Source organism: Balaenoptera ricei, chromosome 2 (assembly GCF_028023285.1).
Source record: "Balaenoptera ricei isolate mBalRic1 chromosome 2, mBalRic1.hap2, whole genome shotgun sequence".
In the NCBI taxonomy this organism is placed as follows: Eukaryota; Metazoa; Chordata; class Mammalia; order Artiodactyla; family Balaenopteridae; genus Balaenoptera; species Balaenoptera ricei.
Genome location: NC_082640.1, coordinates 69,843,749 through 69,868,306, shown reverse-complemented (window position 1 = coordinate 69,868,306; position 24,558 = coordinate 69,843,749). Strand labels below are relative to the sequence as shown.

Genomic DNA, 24,558 nt, shown 5'->3' with positions numbered 1-24,558 from the left:
TACCTCTTCCCCTGGCCAAATTGGCTGGGTTCAAATCCAACCTCTGCCACTAACTACAAGCTTGCGCAAGTTACTTAAGGTCTTTGTGCCTCAGTGTCCTTTAATGTAAATTAGTGGTTAATAACCATGCCTACCCCCAAAAGTGTTGTTATATGGAGTCTGGGGTCTCACCGCACAACACTTTGATTCAGCAGGTCCAATGGACCACATTTTGGAAAGCACTGTCCTGAAGGGTGTGCTCTGGCAACACAGACCCACACCACTTTCTAGCTGTTGGCGTGAGAGCACATACTGGTTTATGCCTCTCTGGTTTTAGTATCTTAGCAGTTTCAAGACTATCTTCATTTCAGTGGCAAATTAAATAAGTTCCTCTTCCTCAGTTTCCTCATCTGTGAAATGGAGGTAATAGTACTATCAGGATTGTTGTGAGAATGACTAAAATCTTTGTAATGCTTGCTTGGAACATGGCCTTGCCCATAGTAAGCACAAGCTATTATTGTAATCCACAGCCAAACCAGCAGATACCCTGATGAAAGAAAACACTACCTCACATTAAGTTTCTCCTTGCATTTTAAGACGCATTCATTTCCCCAGGGGTCAGCAGTGACTGAAAAGGGGCCACAAGATCCGTTGTCCTCTAGATGTTGCTTACACAGGTGTTTTGTTCACTTGTGAAAATTCACCCTGTTTGCTTACGATTTGTGCACTTAAAAGGCACTGTCTCCTAGGATCTTCAAGGTTCTGTGAAGAACGCAGGGCAGGCATCATCATCTCCGTTTTTCAGACGGAGGCCAAGACAGCTATTTTGATTGGGCCAAAGAAGAAGGGGATGAGGGCTGGGAAGCTTCTAAGTCCGGCCCTCCATTCGCGAGAGTAACCGCCTCTCCCAGAGGGCGCGGAGCGAACAGTACCTGGCTCCAGGTAAAGCTCAGCAAAGGGTTCTAAGTCCTTCCTGCAAACACCGGCCTTCCCCCGGCGCACACACAACTCGGGCCCGCCGGGGGACTAGCACCGCAGCACGCTCACAAGGCCAGGCCCACACGTGGGAACTCCCGAGGGAGACCCGCGCGCCCGCAAACCCCTCGGCCTCGGTGGGGGGAATGGCGTCCAGCCCCGGGCCAATGAGAGTAGCGGAATTTCTTTCATTCAGTGCGGGTCTGGTTCTTGCCCGGAAAGGGGCGGGACACCACGCCGGGGGCGGGGCCGCCGCGCGCCGGGGAGAGGGCGGTGCCCGCTCAGTGGCCCGGCCAATCGGCGCCGCGCCCGGGGTGGGAGGGGGGACCAGGCCTTTTTTCCCTCCGCGCGGGGCCAATCCCGACTTTACAAGCTTGAACTTTTGCCACCCTCGGACTAGCGAGAGCGCCCGAGGAGGTACCCCGCCGCGCCGGCTCCTGGGGCAGGAGCGGCCTTAACCCTTCCCTCGCCGGGCGGCCCGCTGCTGCCGCCGCGCTCCCACCAGCTCGCCCCGGATCAGGCGGGACCCGGCCCCCCAACCCACCCCCATTGCCATGATGAAACGTCGCTGGGGAAATCACGAACCCTACCCACATCCCTCACCGTGGTGCAGAGAATAAACTGGGGAAGGGAAGGGGGTGGAGGAGTCGCCCAGCCCCTGGACGGCTGGCGGCCCGCCTAGCTCCGAGGTAAGGAGACTTGGCGACCGAGAGGAGCCCTAGAGAAGACCTTCCCTGCCTCTACCCCACCCTCTGCAACTCCCCTACCTCGAGCAAGCCTAGAGTCCCGCTGCGCGAGGCATTCCACGCCCCCCGGTTGGCCCGGCGGCCAACCCCTGACTTTGCGCAGGGGGTGTGGAAGCCTCGTGCTATCACGCTAGATCCCGCTACTCCAACAAATCAGCCGCCCCCTGCTCCCAAGAGACGCAAGCCAGGCAAGCATACACGCACACCCATTTTTATTAGCCTTCCCTGGGATGGGGGTTTGTACCAATTCTAAAGTGCAATGCGTGTTTGTAAGTTTGTGCACAAGCCAGGGAAAGGCAAAGCGCCCCGTTTGCGTCCGAGTCTTAGTGGGTCCGCCGAGCCCTCGAGCAGCCCGCCCGTGGTTTGTGTAACCGCGTGTGTGTGTGTGTGTGTGTGTGTGTGTGCGAGCGCGCGCTCGCATCCGTGCCCACGGCGCACGCGAGCTAGAGAGCAGGCCGTGGGCGCTGTCAGGCCCGGGGCGGGGGGGCTGGGGCAAGCGTGGGGCGGGGGCCGGGGCTCGGCCCGCCCCGGGAGCCGGCCCCTCGGAGCCTCGGGCCCTGCAATGGGACGTGTTCTCCTTTAAGAGTTAAGAAACTTGAAACCTTGTTTGCGCAACAATCAGCGCCGCGGAGCCGCCAAAGTGTCTAGACTGGCATATGATGGGAGGCAGCCAATGACTCCGCGGCGCTCCTCCGGGGGCCCTCAGTGTGCGTTTGAGGAGAACAAAAAAGAGAGAGCCGAGCGGGGGAGCGAGCGAGGGAGACGAGCCGAGAGAAAGAGCCGCCGGGCGCTGCCTCGCCAGACCTCGCCGGGACCGCGGGGCCACCGGGAGGCACTTTTTGTGGAGGGGGGAGGGGGGCGACCTCTGCAGCCGCAGCGTCCGGGGCGTCCGAGCGCAGCGTGGGGCGGGCTACGACCTCTGCCTCGGTGGATTGCATTTTTAATTAAGGATTCCCAGCAGCTCTTTGGGATTTTTACAGTTTCCACTCATGTGTTGACACCCGCGTTCAGGAGAAATTCGCTCCAAGTGCATCTAGCGCCTGGGACCTGAGACGGAGTTGGCTTTTCGTGCATGCAATTCCAGGGATTTTGGTTTTGTTTGGGGTTTCTTTTTCTTTCTTTCCTTTTTTTCTTTTTCTTTCTGCAGGGAGTAAGAAGGAAGCCGAGGGTATCAACAAGCCTGCCTTTCGGATCCTGCAGGAAAAGCCCATGTAGTGAAGTGCTTGGGTTTTAAAGGCAGGGCTTCCCAGACACATTTGGGGGGTTCGGCGCGAGCGCTTTGTGCTCATGGACCAGCCGCGTAACTTTTGAAGGCTCTCCGGCCCATGCGGGGTCTTGCTGGCGGCGCGCAGCCTGCAGTCCCTCTAAAGCGCCGGGGCTGGAGTTGCTGAGCTGCCCGGGCGCCGGGGTCCATGTAGTCGCGGGCCGAGCGCGGACTGCGGCTCGGCGTGCGCGCGTTCCCCGCCGTCCCGCCCTGGCGAGCTCCCTCATGTTGCAGCCCTGCGGCGCCCCTTCGACGACAGGCTGTGCGCGGTCTGCACGGCGCCCGGCGGCAGAGCTTCATGTGGGGCTGCGGCCCGCGCAGCCGGCGCCTCGCTGAGGAAACGGACCCCCGGTAACCGGAGACCGCCTCCCCCCCACCCCCGGCGCCAAAGGATATCGTATGTTCAGGTCCAAACGCTCGGGGCTGGTGCGGCGACTTTGGCGAAGTCGTGTGGTCCCCGACCGGGAGGAAGGCAGCGGCGGCGGCGGCGGCGGCGGCGGCGAGGATGGGAGCGTGGGCAGCCGAGCTGAGCCGGCCCCGCGGGCACGAGAAGGCGGAGGCTGCGGCCGCCCCGAAGTCCGCCCGGTAGCCCTGAGGCGGCCCCGGGACGCGGTGGGACAGCGAGGCGCCCAGGGCGCTGGGAGGCGCCGGCGCGCAGGGGGCCCCCCGAGGCCCATGTCGGAGCCGGGGGCCGGCTCTGGGGGCTCCCCGCTTCACGTGGCGGAGCCGGGAGGCCGGGGCTGGCTGCCCGAAAGTGACTGCGAGACGGTGACCTGCTGTCTCTTCTCGGAGCGGGACGCCGCCGGCGCGCCCCGGGACGCCGGCGACCCCCTGGCCGGGGCTGCCCTGGAGCCGGCGGGCGGCGGGCGGAGTCGCGAAGCTCGCTCGCGGCTGCTGCTGCTCGAGCAGGAGCTCAAGACGGTCACGTACTCGCTGCTGAAGCGGCTCAAGGAGCGCTCGCTGGACACGCTGCTGGAGGCGGTGGAGTCCCGCGGCGGCGTGCCGGGCGGCTGCGTGCTGGTGCCGCGCGCCGACCTCCGCCTGGGCGGCCAGCCCGCGCCGCCGCAGCTGCTGCTCGGCCGCCTCTTCCGCTGGCCCGACCTGCAGCACGCCGTGGAGCTCAAGCCCCTGTGCGGCTGCCACAGCTTCGCCGCCGCCGCCGACGGCCCCACCGTGTGCTGCAATCCCTACCACTTCAGCCGGCTCTGCGGGCCAGGTGAGCGCGCCGCGCCCGGCGGGCCCTCGGGGTTCCCCTCCCGCCCCTTTCCGCGGCCTCCTGTCTCTCCTTGACACCTCTGGCGGGCGGGCGGAGCTGCGGGTGCTCTCCCAGGTGCCCCTGGAGCGTGGGAGCTCCCGGTGGAGGCGCCTCACGCTGGCAGGAAAGCTGGGGAGTGGGGATGTGGGCGCACACATCAAATGGCAACTTCATCTTAAGGCTCCGGCAAACTCAGAAGGGTGCGCGTTGGAGTTTTCTCTGTGCAGCTTCAGGGACCTGAGGCAGGCTCCGGTTTAACAGACGGTGGAAGAGGAGGGCAGGTCTAGGAGAGGCCAAAGACTTGAGCGCCACCCCCCCCCTCCCACCAAGCCCATTGACCCCCAGTCCGTGCCCGGGCCTGTAGCATTTGTGTGCATATGCCTATACCTACGGTATATTATGGTTTGTCGTATCCAGGTAGATGTAAGTTGTGAAATTGGTGTAGACAATTCATGGCTAGAGTCCAAAGTGTTTGTAAACTGTCCCACTTGTTCCTGTCTATACTTTGGAGCAAAGGTTTTGCGGGATAACCCTTCTCAGAATGGAGACCACTCTCTTGCTCTCTTGCCTCTTGATTGTTGCCAGCATCCCTTGGGTGTCAAATGCCAGGGCCTTCTGCCATCATCATTCTCAATCCTGTGTCCAGCTTTTCTAGAGAGCTGAGGGTCCTGGAGGTGTCTAGGTAGGGAAGGAAGCTGGATATTTTAGTACTTTTGAGAACTGCTCCCTTTCTTTGTCCTCTTCTTGGGTTTTTTCTGCACACACCATCTACCCAGTCCTGCTTACCTGAGCAGGCCCTGGGTGCTGTAGCAGAGGTGAGGACAGAAGGAGACTCCAGGCAGGCCAGAAGCTTGCATCCTCACCCCCCACCCCCACCCCGCCTCCTTCCCTTGCACTGCAGAGATCACACATTTTTAGCCTGTAGCATCTTCTGGGTGTATGCATCTTAGGTGGCACTGGGGGTTCTGCAGGGATGGGACTCTCAGAGGGTTATAGACTGTTGGGCCTGGGCAGGCTCTGAGTTCCTCTGGCCTGGCCCCTCTGGAGAGAGGCAGCACCCAGCCTGGGGGCATTTAAGAGGGTCAGATCACACAGGTCTCCTGACTCCCAGCTTGGAAGGGGAGGGTGGGGCTAGAAGCATGGATTTGTCCCAGGTGTCTTGTTGGTGTCTGGGGTGGTGGCCGGAGGGGAAGGACGGTGCCTCAGTGGTGGTTCCTGAAGAGAGAGCACTGATGGGGGCTGGGGTGGGGAGAGGCAGCATTGATCTGGCTGCCCTGCGCCCCGCATGGTCACTCCAGGCCTGATTCTCAGGGGGCTTTGGGCAGTTGCTGACCTGTGGCCCTCTGCGGGCTTTCTGTGCTCCTTGTTCCTCTTCTGACAGCTTTCCCTGGAAGTGGCTTTCTCCCCTCTTCCACCCTGGCTCCTCCCTGCCTCTGAGGAGGAGGGCCCTGTTTGTGGTTGCCCTGTCCCTGGTCCCGTTTTCAGGGGGAGAGAATTGGTGGGGGCCCCTCTGCTCTTTTAGAAGGCCCCGTTGGGCATTTTCTCTCTCACCACATCAGTCTGCTAGCGAGTATTTGTTGAGCACTTACTCTGTGCCAGGCACCATGCTGGGTGCTGTAGTGGGGAGAGTGGAAATATGAGTAGGATCCATGCCCTTAAGAAACAGAATCTTCGGGTTGCGGCGCGGGGAGAGTTGGGACAGAGGGAGCAACACATAATATTTTAGGGGGAAGCAGGGCCAGGCCAGAGGGTCTGAACTCTCAGAGCACTGTGGGGTGTGCATGTAACAGGAGCACCTTTAGGAGCCTCAGAGCTCTAACCTGGAGCGGGGCCTTGGAGGATGGATGGGTAAGGGGAGGTGGGTGTCGAGGGGGAGGAGGAGAGGGCCCACCGAGAGTCAGGGTACCAGGCAAGCTCAGGTGTGAGGGTGGGAAGGGGTGGGGTAAAGAAAACTGGAGACAGGCAGGACCCACCCTGCCCGTACTCCTTGGATAAGTCAGCTTGGGTCTTGGTTTGAGTTTGGTAGCCTTGAGCAGTTTTAAGTTAACGGGCAAACTGCAGTGGTATGGTTCTGACCCGTAGACCTGGTCCTAGGCTCTGCCCTGCCGGTATCTATCGACAACTTGACCTTGGAGGAGTAACCTCTCCTCTTAGTCTCCCTGTGGGTCAGTGGGGGTGGCTCTAGAAATGTTCTCCACCTCAAATTCCAGACTAAGCACTGGCACTTGACTGCTCTCCTCCTCCCGGAAGGAGGCGCTGTTGCAGGGACTGTGCCTGTTCTCCTGCTACTTCATTAGCCCAAGCCCCGCCCTCCACACCCCATTCAAGCCGCCCCGGGGGCCATTGGGAGGACTGGTGGTCTGGGAAGAGTTTCCGGTAGGCACCAGGCTGACCCTCTTGCTCCATCCCCTGCCTGATGGCTTGGGCCGCCAGGACTGAGAACTGGGGGAGCCCTTTGCTGTCCACCCCACCGCCGCCTCCTGGCCGCCAGCCTGTCTCCCGGAGCTGGGCGGGTGCATAGCTGGAGCTCAGCCGTGCGCGTCCTGATAAGGAGACGGCTCCTTCCAGGGCTCTGCGGGAGAGGGCTGGGGCACTGGGGCAGGTACACCCATAGAGAGTACGCTGGAACACGCAGCGGGCCAACTGAGGGACACCCACCGGCCCCCCAGTGCCCCACTGGCCCCCACAGGGATCCCTAGTGAGACGGCCCCTTTCTGGGCAGTGCGGCCCCCTGCTGCTCAGAGCAAACCCTGCTCCATCTTTCAACTTGCTTTGGGGCATTGGGGCCAATTCCTCTCTTTGGGCCTCTTTTTTCATCTGTAAAGCGAGGGAGTGGTGAACAGAATCTCTGAGGGTCTGCTGGGAAGATTCCAGGTGACACAGGGCTGCCCTCTCCCCCATGCTTGTCTTAGAAAGTGGGGTCCTGTGTTGCCCAGCTCTGCCCTGGGCTTCCCGCTCCCGTGGGAGTCAGGCCCTAGCTTTCCCTCCCTCTGGTGTATCTTTCTGTCCCTGGAAAAGCCAGTTCGCTGAGCTTGGTGCCTATGTGGACGGAAATGTGGAGAAATACTCTAATCACAGTTCTAACCTGTGTTTATAGAGCTTCTTTCTCCCGAAAGTATCCATTAACTTTGGAATAAATCTCCTGCTCTTTGCTTCACCACTTTTTTTTTTTTTTTCTGTAATTATATTCAGTAAATTACTATTATCCAAATTGCGCCAGGGAAAGAGAGAGCGAGAGAGAACTTCTAAATGACTGGAGGAGGCCGCCTAGGAAAACACAGGGTTCCCAGGCCAGGACTATAGGAATTAGAATGGGCTAGAAAGTTTTCCTTTTATTTGGCCTGGCATTATCCCTTTGAAATGAGATCAATTTCAAGTTGGGCTTCCAAGCCCCCGCCCCGCCCCTCTGGCGGCCCCTCGGCCCTGCCCGCCCTGCTCCTCCGAGCTCCTCCTTGGAGGTGAGGAAGGGGTGATAATGTGCAGTTTGCCTCTTGCTGGCGCCAGCCTGCCGCGCTGTTTATCTGGCTGCCGGGGGAATCTGGGCAATTAGGCTCTGCCGGCCTTAAAGCGCCAGGAGCTTCTCTTCTGCGTCTCCCACCCTGGTGCTCGGGGTTGAGCCTTCAGGTCCTGGGGCTGGAGGGGACAGGCACCCAGGAGGGCACCCCTTGGGAGGGTGAAAACTGGGAGGCCCAGGGAGGCACATGGACCTTTCCTAAGCAAGATGCTAGGCTGCGCAGATCGGGGTGGAAGGTAATGTCTTCAACTGAAACGTTACCAGGCAGTGGGAGAGGCTGTGAACTCTTTTGGCTTTAGAATTAGGGTCTAGATCCCGAAAGGGTAAGTACTCCCTGGGGGCTAACCAGAGCCTCGTCTCTGCTAAGCTGAGCTGCATTGGGCTGAGCGCTAGCCTTCTGGTACACTCGGCCCCTGGCTGACTGCTCTCACTTCTGAAGGAAGTTGGAGGAGATTCCTGAAGTTGATGCCTGAGGCTGACTGTCTGAGGGGGCTGGAGTTTCTGATCTCTCTTTCTCTCCCTCCCTCCTGCCCATGATCATTTCTTTCTGAGGGGCCTGCAGGGCTCTAAGAGTTCTCCCCTTAAAGTTTAGAGCACGTAAGTTCTTATTTAGAAATCAGCACAACTTTTCTAAGTACTAAGATAGCTTCTAAGACGAGAGGGTGGACAGAGGGCCTGGAGGCAGCCTACACTTTCTCTTCTGACCTTTTGTCCCACCTGAGTTCATGTCCTGGGGCTCCATCCTCCCAGATCTGTGGAGGGAGGGTGGATGTGTTGGAGTGAGGCCGAGGTGCCAGTTAAAGGTTCCTCAGTATTGTTCATAGCAGCGTTATTCCTGAGAGCCAAAAGGTGGAAACAGTCCGAATGTCCATTAGCTGACAGATGGATAAACAAAATGTGTGATATAGCCACCCAGTGGAATATCATTCAGCCATAAACAAGAATGAAGTACGATAGAAGCGACAGCATGGAAGAGCCTGGAAACCAGTATGCTAAGTGAAAGAAGGCAGACACAAAAGGCCTTCTGTTATAGGAATCCATTTGTGTGAAACATCCAGAATAGGCAAGCCCACGAGGATAGACAGTAGATTTGTGGTTTCCTGAGGTTTGGGAGTTGGGGGAATAGGGACTGACTGTGAATGGGGCAGGGTTCCTTTTGGGGTGAGGAAAATATTCTGTAATTAGATGGTGGTATTGATCTCACAACTCTGAATGTACTAAGAACCACTGAATTGTATATTTTAAAAGAGTAGATCTTAGGGTATGTGAATGATAACTTTTTTTTTTTTTTTTTTAAAGTAACTTGATGTTGGTCCTGAACTGGCCTCCCCCCTTTGTTCAGCTGAAGTAGAATAACATCTCTTGCCTTCCTGTGTGGTCTTGGGTGGGCCCTTTACCTGCCTCCACCCCACTTGCCCCATCAGTTAAAATAAGAAATTGAGTTGGGGGGGACCTCTGACATTCTAAATCCCCGTGTCTTGGGGTGCAGTCTCTTTTTTACTTGCCTAGGATGGAAGTTAGTGATGTGCTTCCAATCTCTGTGCAGATCGTTTTGTTGGAACAAAGCAGGGTGTGGGTGCTGGTAAAGTCCCTCCTGAAAGCTTTGCAGTTCCTCACTGGCTGGTGTGTCTGATGTCCCAAGTCTGTAGATTTGCTTTCTGTCTCACTCATGCATTAGAGCCCCCAGCCCAGGTGTGGGCATGGGTGGTGGGTGTCACTCAAGGCCCAGGTGGCTCCTGTGAGGGGGATCTTCATGAGCTCCGCCGCCCCCCCCCCGCCCCTTTACGGGTCCCAGGTAAGCAGCCCCAGGCAGAGATGCTGGGGTTGATTACAGTGGCTTGACTCCAGCTTCCACAGCCCATTGCTGCCAGGTTTCACTTTGGGGGACAGATCTGGGGGCAGATGTCCAGAACTCCCTACCATGTGTGGCCTGGGCCTCAGCCAATTAGATGTTTGCAAGAGGAACCCGGACACAGGAGTTGCAGACCTTCTGATAAGTTAGTGGGGTAGTGGAAAGGACATGAGGCTGGGGGTCAGGAGACCTGACCTCCGGTTCTGCCTCTACACCAGCTCCCTGTCTGGCCCTCAAGGAGTCACTTCTACTCTTCAGGCCTCAGTCTTCTCCTCTGTACAGTGGGAGCACTGGCTTCAATTCTCTTTCCCTGTGGAGCGCTAGCCCTACCTGTATTTCGCCTCTTGTCCTGAGAGTCTGGTGTCTAGCCCCTCCAAGACTGGTGGATAAGGGGGCTCCTACTGAAGGCAAATAGCCCCCCTCCTTGAGTCTTGTTTGAGGTCTCCTTTGGGTCACCCTTTTGGCCCCATAGGTCCTCTTTCTCCACACCTTTGTCCACTGATGCCCCCAACTTTACCATTATCCTTGTCACCATTGTCTTTGTCCATATCTGTTTACTGAACACTTTCTGTGCATATGATGTACCAGACCCAGCTGGGATGAAGGGGTGGAAGACAGGATGCCTCTTGACTGCCTGTCTGATTGGGGTGTAGAGCAGAGTCAGGCCTGGATTCAAATCCCAGCTCCACCATGATTGGCTGGGGAACAATGGGCAAGTCAGTCTTCTCATCTGTGAAATGGGAATGGTAATGGTCATCTTATTTATTTTTAAGAAAGGAGGAAATGAAAGTAGGTACCCAATGAGCGTGATTAACCACTCTGTACCTAAGGTCCAAAAGAATAAAATACAGTGTATGAAATTGAAAGGTCCCAGCACAGAGAGAGACACAGGGTACACATTCAGCAAATGTTTGCTTCGCTCCCAGTGGCTAATCCATGATTCATTTTCCTTCTCCCTAATTCCAGTCCACAAAAGATTCCCTGTGTTTAGACTGCAGCGCCTTCACTTTGTTGAAGTCCTTTCTAGCTGGAAAAGCCGGGGTGGGGAAGAGGTGAAGCTGCCTGCTCCTGCGACTAATTGTGCCTTATTAGAATTGTGAAAAACACTTATTATCCCTTGTGTCATTCCTGATACCTGCCTAATAATAGTTATTACCACTTTACTGCCACTGAGAGTTTGTTTTAGTTTGCAATTTGATGGCCTTTAGTTTCATTTAAGGAAAATGAAGGGTCATTTCATTCCTGCAAATTGTTACTTAGTTAAGCAAATTGTTACTTCCCAGAAAGCAAGAGGCTAAGGAATTCTTCTGAAGACAAAGTATATGTTTTTAAGGACAAGTATTTTAGGCAAATGAAAGGAAACCCAAAGAAAAATACCATAGACAATAAAGAATCGCAGAGGGTCTGAGCTGCAAGGCCATGGAGATTGTGTGTTCCACCCCTTCTCTTTACAGAGGGGGGAGACTGAGGCCAAGAGCTGGCAGTGACTGGTTTAAGGTCTCCCATATGGGGAGCTGGGTTTGGCTTCCTGGGTTCCAACCAATCATGTCCTCCTCCTTGCCCTGAAGGTCATTTGCTCTAATGTAGTTTGTTTGAAAGGGAGCTCCTATGTCTATGTGGGCCTCTGCAGTCAGTCAGTTCTGACTAGAGTTGCCAAACTTAGCAAAGAAAATTACAGAGTGCCCTGTTAAATTGAATTTCAGGTAAACAACACATAATATTTTAGTATAAGTATGTCCCAGATATTGCAAGGGACATACTTATGCTAAAAGCTTATGCCTTGTATATCCAAAATTCAACTTTAACCGAGCATCCTGTATTTTAACAGGCCACCTTAGCTCTGACTTTCCCTGTACCCTTGTTTCTCTCATTATAATAATATTAGTTACTGTTTGTGGAGGTATTTTTCTGCAGTACCAAGAGCTATACTGAGCATTTTACATACATTATTTCCTTTTGCCCTCCTGGCAAACCTGGGAGGTCTCTGTGATTATTGTCCCCATTTTAGAGCTGAGGAAACAGGCTCAGAGAGGTGAGGTAACTTGCCTGAGGTCACACAGCCAAAGGTGACAGAGCAGGGATTGAGCCCAGGTCTGTACCCCAAGTTTGTGGCTTTCCCTGTTGGGCAGTGCTGTTCCAGGGGACTGGGGCAGCAGAGGTGCTGGGTTCCTGGGAGCTGGGTTTATTATTTGAGGAAATCAAAAGCATGTAGAACCACCATGTGTGAACTCTCCCATCCCAGCAGTGACACGTTGTCTCCTGTCTTCCAGAATCACCGCCACCCCCCTACTCTCGGCTGTCTCCTCGCGACGAGTACAAGCCACTGGGTAAGTGTGTCCTCCTTCTGACCTTTCGGGAGGTGCCTCCTTCCCAGGCTCCCACAGGGCCCTGCCTCAGTGCTAAAGGGCCAGAGAAGGAGGGGAGGGAGGGATCACCAGCCTGGTGGCCTTTGAAATGGGGTGGGTGAAGTTTTACAAACACACCCCCAGTTGGGCCAGAGCTGACCCAGCCTTTGCAGTGCCTTTGCAGCAGGCTATTTACGTCTTGAAATTCCTCGCTCATCATTAACCTCTCTGTGACCTTTAACCATGGGCCTGTGGGAGACGAATGGGTTTCAGCTTCAGCATCTTGTTGATGCTGGTGGGTTGATGTTTCTGTCTCTTTTCCTCTCCTTCCCTCCCAGCCTTACATGGTTCTCCTTTGGTGTGTATTAATTAGCACTATGACAGATAGGCTGAGCACGAAGTCACTGTTGAGAGGAGCTATATGTTTCCCCCCCTCTTTTAAGCCAAGAAGTTCACCTGGGCAGAAACAACAGCTGGAACGTTTAGAAAGCAAGTGTCTTGGTACACCAAGCCCCTGGCATGGAGGGTGCCCCTCAGTGGTAGTGTCATTGTTGGCAGAGCCCATTCAGAGGTAGAACGTGTTTTCTGTAAAGCCTTGGGGCTAAATGAGCAGCCTGTATGCTGGGGTAGATGCATGTGGTTTTAAAAGTAGAAATGGCTCATTTCCTGGCCCTCCTGGTTCCTCCAGTGGAGAATCCCAGTGGTGGGGTGAGTATGGCCTGAATAGTACCGGGAGAGTGACTTTGAGACCGTGGGACTACCGTGGGTAGCTGCCGTGGGACTCGAGCTTTAAAAGTCAGATGGCGTGGCAGTAATGCTGACACGTTCCACCAGTGACCACAAGAAGCGGGTTTTGTTTTGTTTTTGGTAAAGGCCTCTTCCCGGTAGCGTGTGTCAGCATCATCTGGGAGGTCACTTCTAAGTGTCATAAACTCTCAGGCATCCAGTCCAGTTTTCCTTCCAGGCCCCCCTCTGGAGACAGGAGTGCCCACCGGGTCCCTTCAGGAGTTTGTCCTCCTCAGTCTAGGAGGACAGAGGCTGTCCTATGACGGTGTACGAGTCAGTGGCTTAACGATGGCAACTTCCTCGTTGTTTTTCCTGAAGTATGGTCATCCCGTGGATGGAGGAGCTTCTTTTAGTTCTCCGGGGAACTGGAGCGGTCATCTGGTGGGACCCTGTCACTTGGTAGACAAGGAATCAGGCTGAGGGTCAGGGACAACCGCCCAGCTGATGAGCAGTGGGGCTGAGGCGGAAACCCAGAGCAGCCCCTGTTCAGCTCAGTGGTTCCCCATCCTTCCCTCCCAGGCCCGTCTCAGCATTTTTTAAGTTAACATAATTGCACTAGTCGCTTAGAAGATCCCTCATTCTAGTAGAGGAAAAGGAAGACCCGCAAACATTCTTAGTAAATGTAGCACCTGAGCTTGAATGTCAAGGATCATTGCCCCAAGGAATCATGGGTCAGCTGGTGATAAAGCCACAAAAATCAGGACTCCATCCAGCGGGGCAAAGTGACCATTTGGAAATCAGCAGGTGTCCCGGTTATTTTACAAATGGGACAACTGCGACGGAGAAAGAGGAAGTGACACTTGCTGGTGGTCATACAGCTCAAGGGTCCGAAAATGACAGCCCACCATTTGTTTTTGTGTGGCTTTTGAGCTAAGAATGGTTTTTACTTTTTAAAATGGCTAAGAAAAAGAAAACCACCAAAAGCAGAAGCATGTCTTTTGTGACATGTGAAAACTATATGAAATTCAAATTTCAGAGTCCATAACAAAGTTCTGCTGGAACCCAGCTGTATTGTCTGTGGCCGCTTCCACAGGACAGCAGCAGAGGTGGATAGTTGCAATGGAGATTGTAGGGCTCGCAAAGCTGAAAATATTCACTACGGGGCCCTCTGCAGGCAAAGCTGGTGAACCCCTGATTCTGCTGAGTAAGAGTGGAGGTAGGACTCGAACCTGGGGCTCCAGCTTCCAGATGGGGTTCCTCCTTGGGGCTCGAGCAGTGACCAAGGTTGGGAGTGTTCTTTTTCTACAACAGCCTCGTGGGGCCTCCCTCACTAGAAGCACTAGATGTGAAGGTTTGGAGAGCGCATGGCAGGGACTTACAGCTGCGAAGGATGGAAAACACACATCACGCCCACTCCTGGAACGTTCATAAGGCTGTCTGTCTGTGTTGGGTCCACAGTGGTTCACTAAGAACCCGGGTTCAGCCTGGGGTGTTGCTACTTCGAACAGTAAGTGGCAGCAAGACTTGGGGCCTGAACACTTTGGGAAGATTAGGTCTGAAAAGCAAAGAGGTTCCCACTTAGGCATTGAGGTTATTATCTTTTAAAGAGATTTTTCCATCTGTCCCTATTTTCCTCCAAACACATTTGACCAGCAGATAACTTTTTCAGGCCCCGATAAATAGTCCGAGTTATTTTTTGTATTATTTTCTTTTCCTTGCATTGTTAGTTTTTCATAAACAAAAAGTCAGTTCACTTCTGAGCCACTGTGATCACATGAAACCAAAAAAACAAAATAAAACCCAGAACACCCAGTCAGCATCTGGCAAGTGGGAAACGAGAAGGAAAAAAAAAAAAAAAAGCCAAATTGTTTAACGTTTCATCTTCCCGCTCCCCAAGCCACGTGGTAGAAGGAAAAAATGCCTACAGGATCGAGTGGAATTCTAGCTAGCTAGGGCCTAGGCTAACGGTTTTTGTGCCAGGATTCCCCAGCGTGGAGTGGCTTTCCTGAGCCAGGTGGGACCAGCCGAGCCGCATCTGGGTTGTGCTGGGTGAGAAGATGAAAGATACCACAAGCCTCACAGAAAGAACATGCCTTCCAACTCCTGGACAGACCTGTCCCTTAACGGGGACAACACCCCGTTGCTGGTAGCAGAGGCAGAGGCCCAGGAAAAACTTTCCAAGTCGGCCTGCCCCCCAAGGCATCAGCTTGTCCCGCTAATAGCTCAGCGTTCAAGAGAAAACGTGCAAAAGAATTTCCCTTCCCCATCTAAGTGCACTGCAGACAGGGGAAAACAAATAGCGCACGCCATGTGAGGTACTTAAAACTATTTAAACAACAATGAACGCCTTTAAAAAAAAAGGAAAAGAAAAAAATAGTCTAGACATTGAAAGTTGCTCTGGGAGTGGGTTTGGATGTGAGGGTGGGGGAGGGGAGAGAGAAAAAAGTTAATCTGGGAGCAAACGCTTGAGCCCTTAATTAGAGGGGTGTAAGCGGGACAGAGTGAGGATGGCTGGTAACTTGTTAAAACAGAGTTTCCCCAGCTCCAGAGGGAGGAAGGAAGGAAGGAAGGAAGCAAGAAGGAACAACTTCAAGAATTTTAATGGTTGTAATTAAGTACAGCAGCTATGAATTGTTTAGGGGCTTAATTTAACCTTACCCAAGAAGGCTCCAAGTTACTACTTGCTCGGTCCCCTGAACTTGGGTTATTTCTGTGGCCAGAGCAATTGAAACTTTTTCAGGTGCCAGGGCTGCAGCAGTCAGCATTTTCCAGAAGAGTTCCAGGGCTGGCTGGCCTGGTCTCCTGCAATCGTGGGACGGGGAGTGGCAGAAGAAAGTTGTGAGGGACATGCTGCCCTTTGCAAGCGCTTGCATGCCCACGTGTGTGTGTGTGTGTGCGCGCACGCACGCACACACACACGCTTGAGAAAGAAGAGAGCAACACCCCACAGCCAACTTAAGTTCTCTTTCTCTTTCCTCCTGTAGATCTGTCTGATTCCACATTGTCTTACACTGAAACGGAGGCCACCAACTCCCTCATCACGGCTCCAGGTGAATTCTCAGGTTGGCATTTCTTTTTTCCCTGCATGTTGCCATTGTGTTGAACTTTACAGTAGGGGGACCAGTGGCAGGGGCCTGACGGAGGTCTTGTTGATGTCCCCCCTCCTTTTCTTTTCCCTGGGCCTCCCACCCCTCGAGGAGAAGACTGCCAGTGTTTTCATCACTGGTGTTCTTGGGGTTAAGAACAATCTGTATGAATGAGGCCTAAGGATGAGAACTTTTCAAGTGCCTGGCGATCCATGCTCTAACCAATTTTCTCTTGTGGACATGATAAAAACCCAGCCCAGCTCTCCATCCTGATTTTGCAAGGGATCCTCTCCCCAAGCTGCTGAGAGGCAGCAAAATGGACGTGTTTGTTTACATTTGTCTTCTTGGGTTTCTCCTTCTGTCCCTGCTCTGGGGAAGGACCGATGCGCAGGGTCAGAAGAGGGGGAAATGGAGTGGGTAGAACGATCATGGGGGAGAGTCCAGCAAGCGAGGAGTTTTCCAGAGGCTGGTGGTTTCCGTGTCTCTCCCTGAGCACTGGGTGCTGGGCTAGGAAGCAGAGAGAACCCTGGTTTGGAGCCTCCCCTACTTTCCACATTTAAGACTTGGCCATAGGGACCCTCACATTCTGGGGAATACCTAAATCAAGCTTTCCTTGAGAAATGACATGTCGGTGGTGACCTGGGGGCTTCGAGGGCCAGGAGGGGCTCAAGTGCCGAGGTCTATGGGGCCCTTTGGGAGCATGGTGGGTAGGGTGTGCTGTGAGGACAGCTGGGGCTTGTGGCCTGGCTCTGTGCTGCGTTGGGTGACAGCCCCTCGGGCAGGAGATGCTTCTCCAGCAGGCATGGCTGGATCTCTTTGAGAAGGCCTCTGTTTGCCTGCATCTGAGCTGTCCTCCCCAGACCCCACACCCTGTCATAATGGCAACAACAGTCATTGTAGCTATCTATTGAGTGTTTACTTTGGGCCACATCCTATACTCGGGCCCCTTTAGAATCATCATCTCAGAACAGCAGTAAAGTGCCTTGCCCAGGATCACGTAGGAGCAGAGCCATTTGCCACTATGTCACTGTGCTTCTGACCACTGTTCTGTCCCCCACTTCTCTGCAAGGGCTGGATGTACCTCCAGTGAACTTATTTTGCACGAAGTTCTGTCATTCCTGCCGTACTCTCCCCACGACTCTACGGGTGTCACAGTGTTGGCTGCTCAGGGCTGCCTGTCCAGTTCCCGTGTCCCGAGCCCTTCCCCATCCGTTCCATGTTCCATCACAGCCGTGGGAGATCACAAGAGTACGTCTGTTTCGAAGATAGAGAAACTAGAAACCAGAGCAGGAAGTGACTTGCCCAGGGGTACAGTGGAGCTTATGGCGCAGCTGGTACTGGGGTCTAGGTCTTCTGGGTCCCACTTGCCTTCTGGTCTCTGGTGGCCCCTCTAGTTGGGACACTTTGTCTTCATCCCTGCCTTTTGGCCCTACTTGTTAAAATGTCTTTCCCTGAAAGACCTAACCAGATGAACACAAGAAGTGGACGTTTTAATCCATTCTTCTTCCTCTGTGCCTATGTGGTTGGAAGCCACATATAATTTTGAGGCAAGAGGCTTAAAAGTATTTCTGAATGCATGGTTCCATGTCCCTGCCAACCGTCAGAGTGTATTTAATTTAGATGGATGGCACTGGCGTTGGTTGTATGGACAGACGGGTAGTTTTTCATCATCCCATCCCCTCATTGTGACTGGCGGAAACTGCCGTGTGTGGAGGTGCCTTACAGGTTCATGGTATGTTCTCAGACGTGATCTCTTTTGATCTCTGTCATCCCAGAGCTGGCCTGGTGTGTGACTGAGGCTAGAAGGAACAGACCCCAGAGCGCCTGCGGGAGGCCCCTCCATACATCCGGTTCCCAGGAGAGAGCACCCTCTGGAGGCTGGAAGGTCTCCGGAGACCCTGAGGCCATTAGGTTGGGCTGCCTTTGGGGCCCAGTGGGCCTGTGTTTGGGGTTCCCACCCAGCTATCCCAGAGCGACCTTTGGTACTGACTGGTGAGAAGGCCCTGATGTGACGCTCTTTACCGTGGATGAGGATTGCATGGCTCTCATGAGAAAATCTGGCATCCATTGCCTTGGGATCCTAAGGGACCGAAGGAACTGGGGAGGAAGTTTGGGATTTCCTTTTGGGGGTTGATTGGTCTGGGTTGCAGGTGGTCTCGGTAGGCCTTCCCCATTGTGGTCATCCAGGCCCCTCCCAGGGATGGCGTGGGTCTCCTCCCACTCTGCGGGCTCACAGTTCAGCTTTTCTAGCTTACTTGTACCGTGGGGATCCCAGGACCGATGAGTTGGCCCTGCCCCTGCCTCCTGGATGCGTGTAGAGCTGGGGCTGTGGGTGGCTGTCACCTTGGAGGACAGGCTCAGGGAGGGAGGCCCTGCAGGGTGAGAGGAAGGCCCAGAGGGGTCTCAGTGGATGGTGAAGCAAGACTCATCCTGCAAAGATGGGAGGCAGGGCGGGAGGTGAGGTCAGAAAGGTGAGGAGCACAGGCAGGTAGAATGCGTTGGGACAGACCAGGCGTTTGATGCTCAAGGACAGGTGGTAAGGATGCTGATGCTGACATTTATTTATTTAACGTTGACATTCACTACTTAGCACTTTGCTAACTGCTGGTCATTCTTCATCTCGCTGACTCCTTATCACAACCCAGTGAGACACATTTGATTCCCCCTGTTTCAGAGGTGAGGAAACAGGCTCATGGCCAGGCCAGCTGCCCAAATTCCCAAACTGTAAGTGGCAGGCTTGGGAAGGGAGACTGAGCGGTGTGACTGCACAGCCTTCCACAGCAAGGATCCCATCCTCCTCCCTGAGCCACACCGGGCAAGGTGGAGTGATCAAAAGGAGGCCAGGGACAGCCTGTCCTGATTGCAGTACCAGGGACAGGGCTGGGGCCTGGCAAGAGGCACAGGGCTCTGTGCTCCTCCGTGTCCCCACCGGGTGAACCTTGCCGACCACCCGGAGACCACCCCCAGCCCCCTCTGTCTCCCTGCATCCTGTGGGGGTGGGCAGCGCTGTCCCTGAGAGCCTGGCCTCTCTCAGCGTCTTGGGATGGGTGTTGCTGGAGCAGGGTGTCTGCAGCTCTGGGACGGAGGCTGCCCTTGTTTGTCTTGCACAATGACAATCCCGGCACCCGACCTGAGGCTGGCTATTTTTATCCAGCGCCAAGGTCTCTGCTTCACTTTCCCGTCCTGTTGCTGAGGTCACTTTAGGGGAAAGGGGGGATTTTGAGGCTTAGTCACAGCCAGGGCAGTCGAGGCTGCATCGGTGGGCAGGGTGGGGGGCAGCAGGACAGGAGACTGTCTTGTTTCAGCCTTCTGCTGAATGCTTGACACCCTCTCATCTGATCTCTACGTCAGCTCCAAATGTCGATACGTGATCCCCACTAAACAGACAAGAAAACTGAAGCTCACGGGGGCAAGTGACTTCACCAAGATCACCCAGTAGGGGGCCAGAACATGGAGCTTCCACTAAGTAAAGACCCTTACACCTGGAGTCTTAAGTGGGATTTGGAAAATTGAAAGCCTAGAAGTCCCTTTTTGGGGTGCCTTCACTTCAGGTCCTTGACGCTCTGGTTTCCTTGCCTAACTGCTGCCCCTTGACTGTCTAAGGGGCATCCTCTTCCTCTCTGCAACATCTCCACCCCCCCTCCCATTCCCTTTATTTTGATTTAGTTTGCGGAGGAAAGCAAGATTAGCTGGTTAAATTCATACTAAGGTGTGAGTGGCTGGTGGGCAACTCTTCTTGACAAATTAAAGGCAAGATATGCGATAATTCAAAGAAATTGCAGGATGAAGGGCCACATGGGAATGACCTCTCTGAGGGCTGGGTTCTCTTGGCTCCAGGCTAGAAGAACAGAATGAATGTGACACAAGGAGCCTTTTGCCCTGGATGAGGTAGGAGGAGCTAGGCCAGGCTCAGTGCTGGGTGCTGAGTGAGCTCTGGGAGTTGACCAGGGCCTGAGGTGATGGGCTGCATTTAGAAGCCAGGCCTGCCAGACTCCAGTGCTGTGGGGCTGGAGGGTGGAGCACTGGGCGGGCTTCTGTAGGAACCAGTAACTCCCCTCTAATATCCTATTCTAGTGCCTGTTGGATAACCATTCAAGTGCTTTATTAAGCACCCACTGTATGCAAGACATGGTGTAAGCTGCCTGTCATGGGGACCAGACAGTCCCTTTGTCTGACCTTGGTTGTGTGTACCAGTATCTCAGTCCTTGGAGCATGCTGGTTTCTTTAGAGTGTCAGTGAGGGCGAGCCCCTCACTTTGAAGAAAAGGCCTGGGAAGAAAAGGAGCTATTCAGGACAGTGTGGAGAGTTGGGGGCTCAGCTGGATGTGGGTATCTTTCCTCCACCAGCCAAACGCTAAGCTCCTCAAGGGCACAGATCATTCTCCAGGATTCGTGCATTCTGTAGATTGGCAGAGTTTGGGAACAGAGGCTCAGAGAGGTTAGGAGAGCAGCTGAGGGCCACACAGCAAGCATAGCAGGTGGAGCCAGGCTATAACCTAGATGGGTCCATGCAGCCCACCCACCTGCCACCTTTCCTCTCAGTGGTCCCTGAGGAGGTTCCCCTTTGTGGTCAGTGCCGTCTGATGTGTGTCAGTGCTCACAGAAGCCAGGAGAGGAGTGAGTTAGCGCATTATCATTTCCTGCTGCTTCCCGATTCTAGGGCCCAAGCTTGCTCACCTCAGAGGCCCTGGTCCAAAACGACCCTAGAGCTCCTCATTCTCCGAGGTCCTCAATTCAGCTCCGTCATTGTGTGCTGAGCCTCTCTAGCAAGGTGGGCTGACGAGCATGGGCTGCGCTCCATTGGGCCCTGGGTTCAAGTCCCAGCACTGCCATTTCCTAGTTGTGGGGCTTTGGGGCAGCTGCTTAACCACTCCCACCCTTGGTTTTCTCACCTGTAAAATGAGGATGAAAATAACAACGTGTCACCTTATGGTGAGGGTGAAATGAGATGATGCCAAGTGAATCAGCCAAGGCTTGGCACACATGTGGTAGGTGTGGCCATTATGGTGTGCCAGGCACTGTGCTTGGGCTGGAAGCACAGAGATAAAAATTACATCATCTCTGCCCTCAAGGTACTCACAGACAGGTGAAGACACAAATAGTAATAATGAGAAGTGGAATAAGAGGCAGTAAAGAGAAAGAAGGGCTTAGTAACTGACTCTTGGTATGGTGGGGAGGTGACCCAGGAAGACTCCCTGGAGGAGGTGATATCCAAGTTGGGTATTATAGAATGAATAGGAATCTACCAAAGAGGCAAGGTTTGGGGGGTGGGAGATGCAGTCCAGGTAGAAGGAATATCAAGTGCAGAGGCCTGGAAGTGTGAAAACAGCCTGATATTGAGAAACCAAAGGAGGGTAGAGGGGTTGGGAAGCAAAGTACCTGACGTTAGTGGGAGATGAGGCATGAGGAGGCCAAGGCCTGTGTAATACTTTTTTAAAAAAACTTTGTGCTATAATATACAGAGTACACAGGTAAGTGTCCAGCTTGGTGAATTTTTACCAACTGATCGCACCTGGGTGACAGGCAGGTCCCGGATAACGTTGCTGTCACATGACTGTGCTCAGTCCCAACATGTGACAGTGCTCAGAGCCTGTGGCTCTAGGGGTGCCACGTGTTGAGTGAGTGGTTTAGAAGAGAGAGTGGGAGGGCAGGGGGGTTGAGTTTTAGCTGAAAAGAGGGTTCCATTTGGCTTTGGAGAGCAGGAAGGACGTTTTACCTGGAGTTTGGGGCAGATGGTGCCCTGACATTACTCGCCTTGAACCTAGATAGGTCCCCATGGGTTAAGAAGTGGCCCTGGGTGTGGCCCACTCCTGCTCTGCCTACCCCCTGAGTCAGGCTCCAGCTTGGAAATTTGTGGATGGGTTGCAGGACTGACGCTGGGCTCTTGGGACCAGCTTACCATTTCCAATTCCGAAATGGCCCCAGACTCCTTGCCTCCTCTTGAGGCGGGGGTGGGGAGAGGGCACACTCACCTCTGGTTCCTTGCATCCTATCTCTGCCATGTGTTTTTGTTTTTGTTTTAGCTTTGATCAACAAAAGAAAAAAAAAACAACCTTCTTCCCTCCCTAAAACCTCCCAGGTATCTCACAGGGGGACCTGTTCTTCCTGGGCTGGTTGTTTGGAGCTGGAGGAGAGGTGGTGAGGGGGTCAAGGGCAGGAATAGAGAGGACCAGGCATTTGTGGAGGAGGCCTGGCCAACTTGGTTTGCCAAGAAGCACGTAGGGTGGTGAGCAGTGCACCTACGTGGGTTCCAGGCTTGGCCTTGCCCTTTACCTTATGGTGTGACCTCAGGTAAGCTCCTCACTCCCTAGTCTCAGTTTGCTCAGCTGTACATTGGGGCCATTGGGCCACTGATCTCAGGGGCCCCTTGATGCTGATGTGTTCCAGGCAGAGGGTACCAGCTCCTAGGCCTTGAGGGGTTGTACAGAGAGCTGGGGCTTCTGGCCTGCAGCATCTTAGCTTCTCATCATTGTCTCAAAGCCAAACTACTGCCTGGCACAAGGCCATGCAGAGGGAGGGCGGTTGGTGTACTGCCCCCTACCCCAGCAGCCCTGGTCCCAGAGTATGAAAACTTGGGGACTAGAGTGAGAGTACACTTAACCCATGGCAAATCCAAGGCCCAGAGAAGACGACTGATTCACCAGAGATCACATAGCTTTTGCATCCTCCGGGGTCCCTGACAAAGGATCCCAGGGCTGGTGTGTTTCCTGACCGTAGGCTTTGGGGTGACAAGTCAGTGTACTGAACATGTATTAAGAGCCTACTGCATGCCAGTGCAGCTGCTACAAAGTGAAGAAAGCCAGGACCTTCCCCTTTGGGAGCTGATAGTCTAGGAGGAGAGGTAGACAACAAGCAAAGAATGGTGAATGATTTTGCTGAGTGCTGTGGAGATGTGGGCAAGCCTTAGCACCAGCACAGAAACAAGAGCAGGGGACTCTGTTGGGGTGGGAATGAGGTGTTCAGGGAAAGCTTCAAGGAGAAAGTGATTCTGAGTTGGGTTTTGTAGGATGACTAGGAGTTCACCAGGAGGCCAACAGGATATAGATGGCCTGTCAGATAGAAGGAATGAATAGCTTGTGCAGAAACAGAGAGGTATGCAAATAGCACTGTGTGTTGTGAGTTTATTTGTGGCTAGAAGGTTAATACGTGAGAGATGGGGAATAGGGTAAGATGAATCCAGAGATGTTGTCCTAAATCTGGAGGAATGGACTGGAACCGAGAGGTAGTGGGTACTGGGCCCAGAGGACCTCTGGGATACTGAAGGGGCTCTGGACCTTGCCTAGCATCCAGCACAGGGCCTAGCCAATAGCCGGAGGTCATCGTGGGATAAATGAATGAATGAATGGATTTTTGCCTGAGACAAAGAGATCTAGAAAAGAGAGAGAACACATAAAAATAAAGACAGATGATAACACATTTAATAATCAGATTTATGAATCCTCCCAACAACTCTATGAAGTAGCCACTTCTATTAGCCAAATTAAAGGAGAAGTAACTGGCTCAGAGAGTTTAAGTAACTTCCTAAGGCCTCCCAGCTAGAAAGCAGTGAAACTGGGATCAGACCCAGGCAGTCTGGCCCCTGTTGGGTTCCCCAGGGTCTGGCGAGGTGCCCTCTCTGCCCCCTGGAAGATACAGTACTCCAATGGTTCTTGCTCTTCTGGGGCTTTTGTGTTCCTGGGTACCCGAGATTCGGCATGAACAACTGTCACCGGGTCCTAGAGAGACTCTGCTCGTCGGATGGTTGCTGGATGAATACATGAGTAAATCAGTGAGATGGTGGGTGGATGGGCTTCTGAGTGGAAGCTGCTGGGCCGAGGGGGAGCCCTGTGCCCGTCCAGGGCTGTGTGCCTCTGAGCTGGAGGCAGATGTCCCCTACCCCTCACTCTGCCTCGGGTCCCCTACATCACCGGGGGAACCGGCAGGTTTTCTGAGGAGACCTGAAATTCCAGAAAATGCACTTGGTTGCATCCAGCCTAATCACAACCATCTGTCTGCCGGGCCCCATGGCTCGCCCTCCTCCTGTCCCCACTGGCACGCTTTCCCCGGGTGTCTGTAACAATTGGGAGCTGCGCTCGAAAGTTTCCTTGTCAGGGTAGAGCACCTGTTGCCAAGAGCTCCTTCTTTGATGCAGAAAATATATCCCGAAGGTACTTTGTCAGATGTTTTTATATTAAACATTCTCCCTCCGTGGCCCTTGGCTGCCAAGGGAAGCGGAGATGCATCGCTTTTCCAGTTGTCCTTTGTGGAAAGAATTCCTGGTGTTCAGGGGCCCTTCCCCTATGCCCTCCCCTCCTCCCTCCACCCCCGCCCCCGAGTCAGGGCCTGGCACCCCCAGCCTGAGAGGGTAAGGCCTGGGGGGCTGGCACCTCTGCAAAGCAGGGGCCGCCCTGGCCCGAGGGAGGGACGCTACCCTCACCCCGTGGTAGAAGCCTCTGGAAAAACAGAGGTCTCATGTCTGGAGCAGACATCAAAGGCACTGTCCCAGACTGCAAGGTGAATCATTGCCGAGGCTTTAATTGATCTTTAAAAGGAGAGGGGGAAACTCAGAGATAGGAGCCTGGAAGCCGTTTTACTCTGAGTCGTCCAGGGTAGCGCCAGCTCTGGACAGAGCAGGGAGGAGCTGGGCTGCCAGGCCTTCTGTACCAGGTGCGGGGAGAAGGTGGGGAGGTGGCCTCCGTCACCCAGTCACACAGCCTGAAATAGGGAAGGGAAGGGGCAGAGCCGGGAGCAGCCCGGGGAAGCAGCGAAGTTGGGGGAGGAGGCTTTGCTGGGGCAGACGTGGTGAGTGGGGTGTGTTGGGAGAGGGATGGGGGCGGA

General features: G+C 54.2%; 1 protein-coding gene across 5 annotated transcripts in view; it reads left to right on the top strand.

Annotated features, from left to right (window-relative positions):
* The first annotated feature begins 2,317 nt into the window (after positions 1 to 2,317).
* The window catches only part of SMAD6 (SMAD family member 6), a 116,477-nt gene continuing 94,236 nt past the window's right edge, over positions 2,318 to 24,558 (top strand). For 4 of the 5 annotated variants that reach the window (XR_009500800.1, XR_009500798.1, XR_009500799.1 and 1 more), the window contains exons 1-3: positions 2,318 to 4,180; positions 11,856 to 11,912; positions 15,641 to 15,718. Coding sequence is in view for 2 of the 5 variants with exons in the window: in XM_059912964.1 (XP_059768947.1) it covers positions 3,364 to 4,180; positions 11,856 to 11,912; positions 15,641 to 15,718 (952 nt within the window). In the remaining 3 variants the exon portion in view is untranslated. The remainder of the gene's footprint in view (positions 4,181 to 11,855; positions 11,913 to 15,640; positions 15,719 to 24,558) is intronic. The other variant, XM_059912966.1, reaches the window with a different exon arrangement.